General features: G+C 41.3%; 1 protein-coding gene across 1 annotated transcript in view; it reads right to left on the bottom strand.

Moving 5' to 3' along the window:
* Nucleotides 1-14523, bottom strand: part of Htt (huntingtin) — a 140844-nt gene that overhangs the window by 91359 nt on the left and 34962 nt on the right. The window contains exons 8-12 of the mRNA XM_036201098.1: nucleotides 13616-13794; nucleotides 11850-12054; nucleotides 10652-10699; nucleotides 7292-7372; nucleotides 5503-5846 (exon numbers count right to left, since the gene is read on the bottom strand). Coding sequence (XP_036056991.1) covers nucleotides 5503-5846; nucleotides 7292-7372; nucleotides 10652-10699; nucleotides 11850-12054; nucleotides 13616-13794 — 857 coding nt within the window. The remainder of the gene's footprint in view (nucleotides 1-5502; nucleotides 5847-7291; nucleotides 7373-10651; nucleotides 10700-11849; nucleotides 12055-13615; nucleotides 13795-14523) is intronic.

Raw genomic sequence — 14523 nt, 5'->3', positions numbered from 1 at the left:
CCCTCCTTATCCCCCCCCACCGCTGCTCCCTAAAAAAATGAAAGGAAAGGAAAGGAAAGGGAAAAAGGGGGAAAAAGGAAAGGAAAGGAAAGGAAAGGAAAAGAAATCTGGATGTGGAAGCTGTAGTGTGACAGTGAGTCACAGTTTACCCTTTAGTATATATATCTTTACTTGCAAGTATTCCTTGCAAAGAATCTGGTTTGAGGCCTCTGCTACACCAATGATACTGGGCCCACAATGGGACTCCTCTTGGATATCCTGTTGTTGCCCTGTGTCCTAAAGATCCTACAGCTTTGGATATGCAGAACCTGCCCATTCACATGCTCCAGCAGATAAGGTGGATGTGGGGTGGACCAACTCAGAGACCTGGTTCTGGGTCTAGGTGGTTGCAGGGTTGGTCAGCCTGCCAGCTCTCCCCCATCCTCACCACCAAGGTGAGCTCTCCAGCATTGCCCTGGCTATTTCACCCTAGAGAGCAAGGAGCAAGGGGCAGGGTCTAGCTCTCCTACCTTCACACCCTCAGGGCCAGCTCATCCACACCTACACTACCTAGGCCAGCTCTACTGTGTTGTGCTGGTGAGGTGCAAGGGTCACTCTCCTGAGTTCTACAGCTGGTGAGGGTCAGAAATAGCTCTCCTGTTCTCATGACCGCAGGAAGGCCCATCTAGCCCACCTGCCAGGGGCGTTGTGTGTGTGTGTGGGGGGGGGGGGGATCTCTCCCTCACCCATGCTACCTTATGGCAGATGAGGGGTAAGACCAGATCTCCCACACTCATGTTCTCAGGGTCAGCTCACCAGAGCTGTTTATGTGTGCAGAATTCAAAGACCATGCTGCATCAGTGGCACACACAGAACCGGAAGGGCAATTACTTATTCAACAACCATAGGAAAATGCATGTGTAAAAACAAGCAAGAGCTCTTCACTGCTCAGAAAAACTTTACTGTGGAATGTTATCTGGGCATGACACAGTTGCTGTGCTCTTGAACACTAAGCATCTATGACTGCATAGCCCAGGCTTGCATAAGATAGGCAATTAACATTCTGGGGACAGGTCTGTGGAACCTTGTTCCTTCCTAAGGATACTAATGATGGCAGGGATAAACATATTCATGCTTCAGTGGGATAGATGATGGTTATAGGCTGCCCATAATCTGGTAGGGAACCCTTGGCTCATGTTCCTCTAAGCAGCTCCAATTAAACTAACTCATTTGTCAAACTAGACTTAGGAAGAATCATTACTTTGGTCTGTCATTGGTGTCCTATCTGGGGTAAACAGACATTTGTTTGTCTCCCCAGGGAAAGGTCACACAACAAACTTTTACAGCTGGAGAAATTCTAAAGAAAATTCACTCTGTAAACTTTTTTTGATATTAAAAAAAAAATCTTTTTAGAAAAAGGACATGAGGAGTTAGGCAGAAAGGTGAGGGATAAACATCAAAATACATGTATGGAAGTCTCAAAGAACAGGTTTTTTTAAATTTTTGTCTTCATAGACAAATATTACGGTAAGTTAGAAACAAAGACAAGGCTTTTAGATAAGAATATAACAACAGGTTATCTCCACTAAATTTATAAATACTTCATATTGTCCAGCCATGAACCTGCAGCAGATTCTGTGGCAAAAGTTCCTGAACAAAACAGCAATGTGGAATCAATGAGAACTCAAGGATGTGAAGAAAAGAGGACACCATAGCCTAGAGCCAGAATATCTTAGGGCATCTTTAGCCCCTAGATAGCCATTTATTATCTTCTTCTCTTTGTGACTTAAAATCTTTGTTTTGTTTTGTTTTGAGAGAAAGAGTTTTTATGTATAACTTTGGCTACCCTAGAACTTGTTTTGTAGACCAGGGTGGCCTTGAACTCAGCTACAACTGCCTCTACCTTCCAAGTACTGAGATTAAAGGTGTGTGCCACCACTTCTGACTTACACAACATCTTTTAACCCTTAAGAATTCTTTAGGATGTACACAGAACCCTAGTTTCCACTAATTGAGATCTCTCCATTTTACCTTAATTGCCTCTCTGAGATACCTATCAATGTATTTGAAAGATGTCGATTTATGAATTTCTTTTTCCTGTTATTATTATAAAGACTTCATTCACCAAGCTGTCATCACACTGGAACACAGAAACTAGAGTAACCTGAATCTGTGTTCTTGGGCCACAGTCCCTAATATTTGGCTTCAGAATAAACTTACTCTTATCCTCTTTGAGGTGAGAGCTTTATTTCTTTTTTAACAATAATCCCATATTGCAAAATGTTTCATATCCATTTGACACGTCTTGTGTAATTTACCCAAAAAAATTAAACAACAGCTACGGGGAAGATGGCTTGGTGGGTACAGTGCTCAACCATGCAACCACGAAGACCTGAGTTCAGGTTGCTAGCACCTAAGTAAAACCAGGTGCAATAATATGCATCTGTCACCCCAGCTCTAGGGATTGGGATGAAGTGGGTACCAGAAGTTTGTTGACCAGCCAGGCTAGCCAAAAAGGTAATCTCCAGGTTCAGTATGAGATCCTGCCTCAAATAGTAAGGTACAGTGGGGCTAGGGAGACAGCTCAGTAGATAAGGGTGCTTGCTCTGCAGGCATGAAGAACTAAATTCAAAACCACAGGACATGTGTAAAAATCCATGCATGGTTGCACAAGCCTAGAAACCTCAGCACTGGGGTTAGGGATGGGTAGAGATAGATAAGTCCTGCAATCTCATTGGCCGGCCAGCCAGCCAAAGCAAAAACTGTGAGCTTCTACTTCCTGAGAGATGCTGCCTCAAGGCAAGGAGGCAGAAAGTGAGAGGTTGATACCTGTCATAAGCCTCTGCTTATGCATGCATAGGAATGCACACCTGCACACTCATGCATGCATTACACACATACAATATACACCATCCACGTACAAACAATTTTCTGTATCATTCCAAATTTTCAATAAAAGATAACCTATATAATCAAAGACAACTAAAAGTAAATATCCTGCCGGGCAGTGGTGGCACACGCCTTTAATCCCAGCACTCGGAAGGCAGAGGCAGGCGGATCTCTGTGAGTTTGAGGCCAGCCTGGTCTACAGAGCAAGATCCAGGAAAGGTGCAAAGCTACACAGAGAAACCCTGTCTCAAAAAGCCAAAAAAAAAAATAAATAAATAAATAAATAAATAAATAAATAAATAAATATCCTGCACTGTCTTCTCTTGAATGGGGTTTACCCAAACTCTATAAAAACAGATCAACTTCTCAGCAGGTAAGGAGAGAAATTTCACTGACATCATAAGGAACATCTATTTGGCCACCTGGAGAGGCAGAACCAGGTCAGATATTAACGTGTGTGTGTGTGTGTGTGTGTGTGTGTGTGTGTGTCTGTCTGTCTGTCTGTCTGTCTGTCTGGTGTAGAGTGGGTGCATACATGTGGAGGCCAGAGGTCAATGACACGTGTCTTCTTCAGTTGCTCTCTATTTTTGAGACAAGGTCTCTCTCTGAGCCGGCAGCTCACCCATCTGGGATAGACTGGTTAGCCAGCAAGCCGTCTCTACCTTCCCAGTGCTGGGATTACAAGTGTGCGATCACAACGCCCAGCTTTAAACGTGGGTATCGAGGACTCAAATCCATGCTTGCACAGGAGCAATTTACTGGAGCCATCTCCTCGGTTCCTGTGGTCACAACGCACTCACTTCTGACCTGAATTCAGTGTTTTATACTCAGTCGAGTATCTCATTTATATTTCAGAAATGCTGAGTACAATACAAAATTTAGAAGCAAGTCAAAATATCCTACCATAGTCTTAATAAAATATATTCTACACTAGCTGACATTTAATTATATACACTTAAAACTGAATGTAAAAACTATTCTACTTTTAGGTGTATAGCCAAAAGAACTGAAAGCAGGGTCTTAGAGATATATTGTAGATCCATGTTCACAGTGCCATTATTCATACGCGTTAAAATGTGAAGGTAGAAACCCTGTCTCGAGGGGAAAAAAAAGTGAAGGTAACCCAAATGTTCACTGACAGATGGAAGGATAAGCAAAATGTGATCTATCCATACAATGGAATGTTATTCAGCCTTAAAAAAATGGGGAAATTCTCACACATGCTACACAGAGAGCATTATGTTCAGTAAGCCAGTCATATAAGGATAAATACTACATGATAAGCATACTGCATGAGAAACCTACAGTCATCAAACTTGGATTGCCAAAACACAGAACAATGGTTTCAAGAGGAGTGCACAAGTCTTTATAGAGGGCAAGGTTTCAGAAGATGAAGACTTAACAGAGGGGTACAGTGGTGATTCAACCACACTGTTTAAATATATTTAATACCACTGAACTGTACACTGAAAAATGGATAAGAAGATTGCTGTGGGATATTCTGTATGTCAAATGTGTTGCTCTGATTGGTTAAAATAAATAAAGTGCTAATTGGCCAGTAACCAGGCAGGAAGGACAGGGTAGGCAGGACAAGGAGGAAAAGAATTCTGGGAAGTGAAGGCTGGGGCAGAGAGACACTGCCAGCCACTGCCATGACAAGAAAGATGTAAGGTACTGGTAAGCCACAAGCCACGTGGCAAAGTATAGATTAATAGAAATGGGCTAAATATAAGAGTAAGAGCTAGACAATGGTAGGCCTGAGCTAATGGCCAAGCAGTTTAAATAATATAAATATCTGTGTGTTTATTTTACAAGTGGGTTGTTGGACTAACAGGGCTTGGCGGGGGCTGGAGAGAAGGTCTCCAGCTACAGAGACCTTTTATATATGTTACTTTACTACACTAAGAAGAAGAGGAGGAGGAGGAGGAGGAAGAGGAGAAAGAAGAAGAGAAGAAAATAGCAATTCAGAATGTAGACCAGGTGTGGATCATACCCACATTCCCAACAATCCAATTGAGGTAGACCTCAAATTTAATGCCAGCCTAGACTATGACCCTGTTTCAGAAATACAAAACAAACTGACAAGCAAGCATAAAAAAAACCCCACAATTCTACACACATTTTGCAACAAACTCTCTGATTGTATAATCAGATGTACTGATCTTTGAGATGAAAGATCCACAAACTCAGATGTCACAGAGACAGAAATATGTGCTACTCTAAAATGGAATGTGGTATAAGCACGGTGAAAGGTCAAAAAGTGATAAAAAATAATACACAGTATTAATATTAACAATTACATTTCATTAAGACCACAGATGTTTACAATTAACAAGCTCCTTGAAGATTTTAAAGTAGCTATTGAACCAGGTCCAACCAGGTATTAAAGGAATGTCAAGTATACAAGATGCATATTAAGTAACTTGACTTTGACCTCCATGGTTCAATACAAAAGATACTAGGCAATTTTTTTCAAGTTCCTTGTTAACCATCTGAACTGGGGCCCTCTGCACTATTAATGCAGAGTAATGAAGAAAAATGAGCAGGAGGGTTCAAGTGTGGGCATCTAGGAATGAGCTCAAGAGGACAAAAGGGTCTAATGCAGAAGAAGCAGGGCACCCTCCACCCACTCACAATTTCAGAGCTGTCGGAAGGAGTCACAGCTGAATCAGGCCCTTCAGTGGTGGTCTGAGAGCTGTCACTGATGGGTGAGGAGGCCTGGGTCCCATCATTCAGGTCCATGGCAGGGTCGGATGGGACGGCACTCAACTGGCTGGAGCTGTGGCTCAAGATGTCCTCCTCATCCCCATCAGTAGCAGCACTTGTCAAGTCACAGCCCGACAAATCCACAGAGTCTGCTTGAAGTGTGTGCTGGGACCGTGGCTGCTCAGTGATGATGTCATGACCTACAGAACCAGGAGTGGAGACACCCGAAGAAGAAGCAGCAAGCTCTCCACCAATCTCACTCTTCACAGAGGCTAAAGACAGAGAAACTATTTGTCAAATGGCCAGAAGAAACAGTAGACAGGAATCAAAGCTACGCAAAATGACAGGTTCACTGTACTGAATGTTCTAGCTATGAAACAGGCTGGAACACAGTGAAGGAAAGAGTGAGCAGTACAGCAGAGCTGGCTGCAACAAGCAGAGTTCTTATGGCTGCAAATATTCTCAAATGTATCCCATCACAAAACTCAAATCAAGTTCTTAAGCAACTCTAAAGCCACACACAGGATGTGTGTAACTCAGGCAGCTGGGTCAGGGACACAAGGAAACTTCCAGAAACTCTAAACAAGCAACAACAGAACCAACAGTGAAGGCATCATCCCTTTAGGGTGGGCTTGCCTTCTTCCAAGTCCTGTTCCTCTCATTCCAGGCCTACCCTTCGACAGGACAAACACACTCCACATTTTCCTAGTTTAATGTTCAAATTCCCATTTACAGACAATACTGTGTGAGATCAAACTCACTCAGTGCCCATTCTATAACCCAATATTTAACAATTATTCATCCTTAATTGTCTGGAAGGACTTGCAAAAAGAAAGTGGTGGATTTGCATTGCAGGAAATGAAAGGTGCTGATGGTTGGGATCAGTAGATTGTAACAATAAAAGGACATATTTTTAGAAAGGATGGCTTATTTTATGAAATAAAACATTAATTATGAACACCAAATCTTCAAAAAACATGAACAAGGTGTGAGCAGTGGCCTGGTAAAGGCAACTGGGTCACAGGCAATTATTGAGTTTTATACTCATCTTGGCAAGCCAAAGTTCTTGTTCTGTTGACTTTTTTATCTTATGGGGGGGGGGGGGCACTGACATTCTTAGGTATCCTTCCTAAGTATCCTGGTCTTGTTTTTATTTACCTAAAAGTAAACATAACCAAAGCTGTTGGCATTTTATATAGTTATTAGTGTCTTAAGACAATACCTGTGTTTTATAAAGTATACAAATAATCTTACATAACTACTTGCAAGGATGGTTAATCAACTTTTGAATAGCCCAAAACAAGAAAAGCACATAGCCACACACATTGAACATTACAAAAGCAGCTGAATTATAAAGCCCACTTTCAGGCTGGAGAGATGTCTCAGTGGTTAAGAGGACCAGCTGCTCTTCCAAAGGATCCTTGTTCAATTCCCAGCACCCACAAGGCAGCTCACAACTGTCTGTAACTCTAGTTCCAGGACTTCTGACACCCTCACACAGATATAAATGCAGGCAAAATGCCAATGAACATAAAAATAAAGTATATATTTTTAAAAAGTCATATTTTAATTTAAAAAAAAAAAAAAAAAGGCCACTTTCTGAGCAAGCCATCTCTGCCCCACAATGGCATCTGTAGGCTGAGATGCCAAAAGGGGCATGAGAGGGTAGGTGGTAAGTGAAGGCTGACACTGGCTGCTCATGGACGGTGACATCTACCTGCAAAGGCTGAGCTGCTGACATCTGACCTGGACTCCGAGTCATCTTCCAAGGCTTCTTCTTCTCCTAAGATCACTTTGCCTAGAAATAATAAAACAATATTACTATTTAATTTTGCTAAAAATAAGGGTTTTTTTTTTCTCATCAAACAGTCAGAGAAATAGTCAGGCATGGTGATAAACACTTTTAGTCCCAGTACTCAGGAAACAGAAAACTCTGAGTTTGAGGACAATCTGGTCTATATAGCAAGCTTTAGGCTAACCAAGGATACATAGTAAGACTAAGTCTCACAAAACAAACAAAAATCAAATAAACATACATTCTAAATTGGAAATCACGGGCATATTTAATTTACCCTAATACAATTTATCAATTGTGTTTTATATTACTACAATGTTAAGGAATAAAAAGAGAATAACATTTAGAACACTGTAAAGCCAGTAAATCTATAGAGAAAAGGAGGTAGAAGCAATGACTACTGAACTATACCACAAAGTAACTTTTTATTGAGTTTTATTGCTGTTACAGTTAAATAATTTATTATTATTTGATGAATAAGTAGCTTATAGCTGAAAAGGTACAATTCTATCAATCAGCCCTTGGACTATCCATGTTCTACCTCTACAGGCAAATAAAAACTTGAATATCAAACTCTTACATATAAATAAGTCACTTTCATTTTTATTATCTTTTTATATTCTAGACTATAGCTAAGAATTGGGAGGACAAATATTTTCTTGCAAAGTTTTTAAAATATACTTTACAGTTTATGTTTAAAATTCTATGAGAAGGAAAAATCAGCTTGTGTCTTTTGGTTACATTGGACACAAACAGCACTGAACACTGCTATTACTGTCTGATCTTGATTGTCAGCTGGACTGAACTGAGACATGCCTAGGAGACTTCCAGAGAGGACTGATGACTCAGGAAAGATAGGTGCTCAGTGTGGGTAGCACTGCTCACACTTTGAAATAAAGAATTAAGAACGAGGAATAGGTATACCCCTGCTTCCTGGCTGCAGTGAGGTGAGCTGCTCTACTACACCTCCCCTGCCATGATGGACCAAGACTCTGCAACTGTGACCAAAAATAAATCTTTCTCCTCAAGTTATTTGTATCAGTTACTTTGTCACACTGAGGAAACGAAAACAGATCCTATAAAATTGCAGCTTTAGAGGCACAAACTAATTAGCAAAGAGAACACAAATCTATGCAAAATCAACACAGCAACTTGACATAAATACTAACAGAGCCTGTCATTAACAGAATATGTAGTTTTTGAAATCAAATTAAGACTCAAGAACAGTGAATTTGGATGTTAATAAAGCAGCTTCTACCCTCCAAGTCAGTAGCTGATGATTATGTTCTGGGAAGAGGTCCCTAGAGTAGATTACTCGAAGACATAAAAGAAGACCTGCCAGGAGCTGTAGAGATGGCTCAGTGGTTAAGAGCACTGGCTGCTCTTCCAGAGGACCTGGGTTCAATTCCCAGCCCACTGTAATTCCAATTCCAAAGGACCCTCACACAGACATGCATGCAGGCAAAACATCAATGCACTACAAATGAATGAATGAATGAATGAGTGGAGGGCTGCCAACAGAGAAGAGGCTCCTGGCCATCCCTGACCTTAGCTAAAGCCTACATGCTCCACACTCTGCTTTTATCTATCTTCTGTCTGGTAGATAAGGCTTGTCTTAGTTATATATATATACCATGAACAAAAGTAACTTGGGGGAAATGAGGGAAATGAGGGCAGGAACTGGAGGCAGGAACTGAAGTAGCGATCCTGAAGGAGTGCAGCTTACTGGCCTGCTTAGTCTGCTTTCTTATAGCACCCAGGACCGACCACCAGTTCAGGGACGGCACTGCCCATTGTGAGTGGGACCTTTCTGTATCATCAATCAGGAAAAGGCACCACAGGCATGTTCTCAAGGTTCCTTCTTCCAAAATGACTCTACTTTGTGTCAAGTTGACAAAAAAAAAAAAAAAAAAAAAAAACAAAACTAGCCAGCACAACACTTTAATGAAGAATCTTCCAGTTATAACAAAAAGTTTTAAAATCACTGGTCTAAATAAAAAATTATCAGATTGACGAAATAGTAGGAAGCAGAACTCATCTCAATAATATCACTTTGTCACCATCTCTGGACAAAGTGACTATCGAATAAGTTATCAGAATGACTTCATCAAGTACCCCTAGATCTCCCCTAGTTTAAGAATAGAGAGTAACATTTCTTAGAATTCTTAGGAACTTTAAAAATTTGCAGTGCTTTCTAAAATCTCAGTTAAGTGTCTCATACTATGCTGGCTCAAACATTGTTTTCTCTTTAAGAAGTGAGGTCTTGTCATGTAGCCCAAATGATGCCTCCAGGTGTGTGCTATAATATCTGGCTCCCCAATTCTTCAAGTAAATGTTCCCTTAATTCAATAGGTTCTAGAATGTTATTCCAGTTAAGAACTCATTCAAAAATGAGGCGTACTATAATCCCAGCAGTTTGGAAGGAGAGGCAAGTAGATTTTGAGTTCAAGGACAGCTTGCAATAAAACATGAGGCCCTATGTAGGGAAAAAAATAACAACAAACACCTTATTTAACATGGCAAATCATGCTCAAATGCTCAATATGACACAGAAAACAAATAAATATTTTAAGATTTTAAAACAAAAATGATAGCAATTCTTTCCCATGGACATCCATAATGTAAAAGAAAATGGCTCCTACTACAAAGTGGGCACGTGTATAAAGCTATCAGGTCATATCAGAAACACTGTAATAAAAATAAACAGGTCAGAACATTCATATGTGCTGTGCAGTAGCAGCACATGCCTTTAATCCCAGCACTCGGGAGGCAGTGGCAGGCAGATCTCTGTGAGTTTGAGGCCAGCATGATCTAAAGAGTGAGTTCCAGCTACACAGAGAAACCCTGCCTCAAAAAAAAAAAAAAAAAGTGGTGTTACCTTTATAAAATAGTGTTACATTCTCTAAAGTAGTACTGAGCTCACCTGCATCTTTAAGGTTTCACTGGAAAACAGCCAGACAAAGCAGCTCACTCATTAGATCACTGTTCTTTGGGGGCCACAAGGCAGGGAAACAGCTGCAAGAGCCTATGGCTCACAAGGTTAAAATATTTACTCTCTGGTCCATTGCAGGAAGTTTGCTGACTTTTGACCTCAAACATTAGAAATTATGATAAACAATTCTGATATAAACAATTTTTAAATGACAGAAAACTTCAGATTCCAGCAATATTCACATACACACTCACTCTCCTGGGAGGAAATAAAAGCAGAGTCTAATGTGTTATACAAACACAGAAACTGGAGTTCCAGTCAACACAAAACTCAGATTTTGAAATAATCACCTTTTTGCTTTCTTGAGAGAACAGGGCTGCACGAGGAACCCCCTCCAGCTGTAAATCACAGGAAGTGACAAAAGAAAGTAAGATAACAAGCTGCTAAAATCTCTAAGAAATTAAAAAAATCCTCAAAGAGCTTGACTCAAATCCTAAAATACAGAATATAGACATATTTACCTAAGACATGCTTAAACACCACAGTGTCACACTTCAAATGTGAAAATTACACTCATGTTCAAATTCAGGGTTCTAAAGCTATAATAAAAATGTCAAAAGAGCTCATATACATTACATTCTAAAAGCAAAATTAAAACTATAAGATCTTACATTATTTGGTCAACCAGCAGTCAGATATAAGCTTCCATTGGAAACAGTTACTAGAGTTGTTTTGATATTTCTGTTCATTGGTTGTACAACATGCTTTCCACAAAAATAAGAATTCTTTAGTGCAAAGGACAACAGAAAAACATTGCCTGCTCATCGTGCAGGCAAACATTTAAGCTCATAAGGCCACAATCAGATTTCCCAGGCAGAAGATCTCTAGTATGAAGCTACAGTTAAGTCTAGGTCCTTAGTGTGTATACTGTGGCAGCCATGGCAGGCCAGGGTTAGCAGAATGAATCAAAGCCTGCTAAATGCCAAGCCACTTCTGGAGGCTGGCATATGCAAATTCCTATCTGTCCCACCATCCAAAGGTAGCTCCTATCAGACAGGGCAGGCTGCTACCGCTTACTCTAGGGCCCAAACTCTTTGAGCATCTACAAGAACGGAGAGCAGGCTAGGGAGGTATCTCCAAAGATTGGGAATGGAAAGGGTTCTCTAAAATCAGGATCCAAGGAGAAAAAAAAAAATGCTGAATTCCCAAAAAAGACATAAAAATGTATCCCTAAAGATTCATCCCTGACAATCAAACATGAAAGTCCTGGAAATACTCTGCCTGACATTTCTACTTCAGTGCACCCAAAATGCAGGTGACAAGCCAGGAAGACAGGAGACATGGCTTTAAAGGTGTGGCCTCATTCTGTCATCTATCTTTCTAAACTGTAGATTTATTTGCAAAAGAAGAAAGATGCCTATACTGTAAGTTTGGGGAAGGAATTTAGGCATGGATGGCTTAGCATGCACAGCCCCATCAAGCAGCCGAAGGGAACAAGTGTTAGTTAGGACACAGCTGGTTATACCGAGGACCTTGCTGAGAACGCACCTAAAAGTTCCACAATGCTCCCGCTGCGGCCTCGGCCCCTGTCCTCCTCTTGAACCACAGTGAGCTGCCCAAGGCCACCTGGTGTGGTCAGTGCTTGCAGCAGCTCAGGGGGAGGGGTTCGGAAGAGCTGCTGCAAGAGCTCCAACGCCCCTGTCACCACATTGTGGTCTTGGTGCTGGGTGTGAAGCAAAGTCAGTTCATAAACCTAGGAGTAGAAACACAGGTCTTCAGCCGTGTTTAAAATGCATTTCAGGTTTTCATGTATTTTCTGAATTCCCATGATTTGTTCATTATATTAACTCCTTGGAAACACATGGAACACTTCCTCTAGGCAGCAGTATGCCAACTCAGGATCTCCATTTCTCAAAATGATGAGTAGGAAAGAGAATAAAATCAATAGACACTGCTGTGGAAGTAGTTGGGGACATTCAACCATCAGAAATATGGTTCTGAAAGCCACAGAGCAATAGCCAGAAATTTTAAGAATGTCAGTCAGATTTTCTTGGTGTTTTTAATATTACACCATACATACTACAGAAACAATGAGTTTGTCAATTTTCTCTTTAAAGTAACTAGGGGGAAAGAGCCCACAGGTCTAAATCATAATTTCAGATAACACTTAAGTTTATAGTAAAAATATATCCTGAGAAATTTTAACCATACTTATAAAATCACTATTTAAAATTCACACTTCACTGGCATCCTGCATTTTTCCTACCAAAGTTTGCCAACCCTATCATTAGCTGATATAAAACAAAAACAAAAATAAAAATAAAATAAAAACCATACATTTCTTTTTTGAAAGTCAGTGTAAAAGAATAAAAAACAAAGAGTAACAGCTTCCCAGGAAGTGGCCTTTAAACTTTGACGTTATCTTCTCTTCTCATGCTACCTGCACACACACCCCTAAATCCTGACTGGCAAACTGCTAGCCACAGGCACATCTGGCTTTATATTTGCTCTCCACTCTCCATTTTGGATTTTTTCAGACCTGGTCTCATCATGCAGCTACAGATAGCTTGGACTTCCTATGAGACTAGGTGTGCAGTGAACTTATACTTGTCTCGGCATCCCAAGTAATGGGGTCACAGGCATACACTGCTGTGCCTTGATTCTGTGCCTGCTTCTGCGGATGAAGTCCCACTGGAATGTGGTCACATTCATAGGCTGCCTGTGGCTTTCACTCTACAACACTTGAGAGGGTCAGTGAAGATGACTGGACACATAAAGCTTAATACATACTCTCCGCCCTTTGTGGAAGACATGTGGGGCCCCTGCTTTAGGCAAACAGCTCTATCTGGTCTCTGGAGCTACATCCCCCAACTCCTCTGGAGTGAGGAGGAGCACACTATCACCCATCTCACTTCTTTCTGTCCTAACACTTACAGAAACATGCTGCTTCCAAGGAGCACACACTTATGACTACTATGTAACACTAAATCTGATGGTAGCACTGCTTAGAAATTTGGTCTAAAAATTTTAAATACATCTTATTAAGTATACATAAAATGATTCGCTATGAAGCCTACTAAAGTTACTTTTTTTAAAGAAAAGTTTTCTATTACTATGAAGAGCTGTATTCACCTGCCCCCACCCTATTATTTTTTGAGACAAGGCAACAGTGACATAGTACTTCCACTTTACTCCTGACCAGGCTGGAAAACAGGCCACAGACTAGAGGTCAACCCCAAAAGTCCTACCACATCTACACATTATTTGATCTTTGGGTGGCCCTCATGTAAGTGCAGGATTAAAGTCACCCTCACCTGGACAAGCTGCTCTGTAGAAGGAGAGACTTCCATTTCCTTCCGGGTCACCCCAAAGCTGCCTTTTAGACTTGTGTCCTTGACCTGCTGCTGGAGCAAGGGCACTAGACACCTCAATGTGAGTAGCACACCGAGGATCAGGAGAGTGGAATGTTCTTCCTCCACGGGAACCAGCAGACCTGCAAAGGCAGCCAAAGGAGCTTAACAGCCAGTCCACTGTTGGAGAATAATTATTTTAACTAGGCAAAGATGTTTTACACTTGTTTATGGTGCAAACTATTACTTCAGCTGTGCACAGGTGTGTTACTCTTGTTCGTGCTGCGTTTGTTTAACAATGTAAGGATGTGTGTTTAATTATGTAAAGGTGTGTTGCATCTGTTTCATCTTGCCTGCCTCAGGCACCTGATTGGCCGACCAACTGCTAGGCAGAGAAAGGACAGGCAGGGCTGCCAGGCAAAGTGAATAAATAGGAGGAGAAATCTAGGCTCAAGAAGAGGAGGAAGAACGGGAGAGGAGGAGAGAATGAGGGACACGCCCAGGACAAGAAGCCAGGCAGAGGTCACCCAGCAGACACAGAAGCAGTGAAAGAAAGACATGCAGAAGAAAGAAAGGTAAAAAGCCGGAGGGAAAGGTAGATAGAAAGGAACACATTAAGTTAAAATAGCTAGCTAGCCAGGGTCTGGCGCACGCCTGTAATCCCAGCACTTGGGAGGCAGAGGCAGAGGCAGGCAGATCTCTGTGAGTTTGAGGCCAGCCTGGGCTACAGAGTGAGTTCCAGGAAAGACACAAAGCTACACGGAAAAAACCTGTCTGGAAGAGAAAAAAAAAAAAAAAGTGAATCAACAGGACCGAGCAGCGGCAGAGACGTGGTCGTAATAAAGACAAGAAACTGAGCTATTACCTGCCGA

Source organism: Onychomys torridus, chromosome 10, assembly GCF_903995425.1.
Source record: "Onychomys torridus chromosome 10, mOncTor1.1, whole genome shotgun sequence".
Classification (NCBI taxonomy): domain Eukaryota; kingdom Metazoa; phylum Chordata; class Mammalia; order Rodentia; family Cricetidae; genus Onychomys; species Onychomys torridus.
This window is presented reverse-complemented; position numbering and strand designations above follow the sequence as displayed.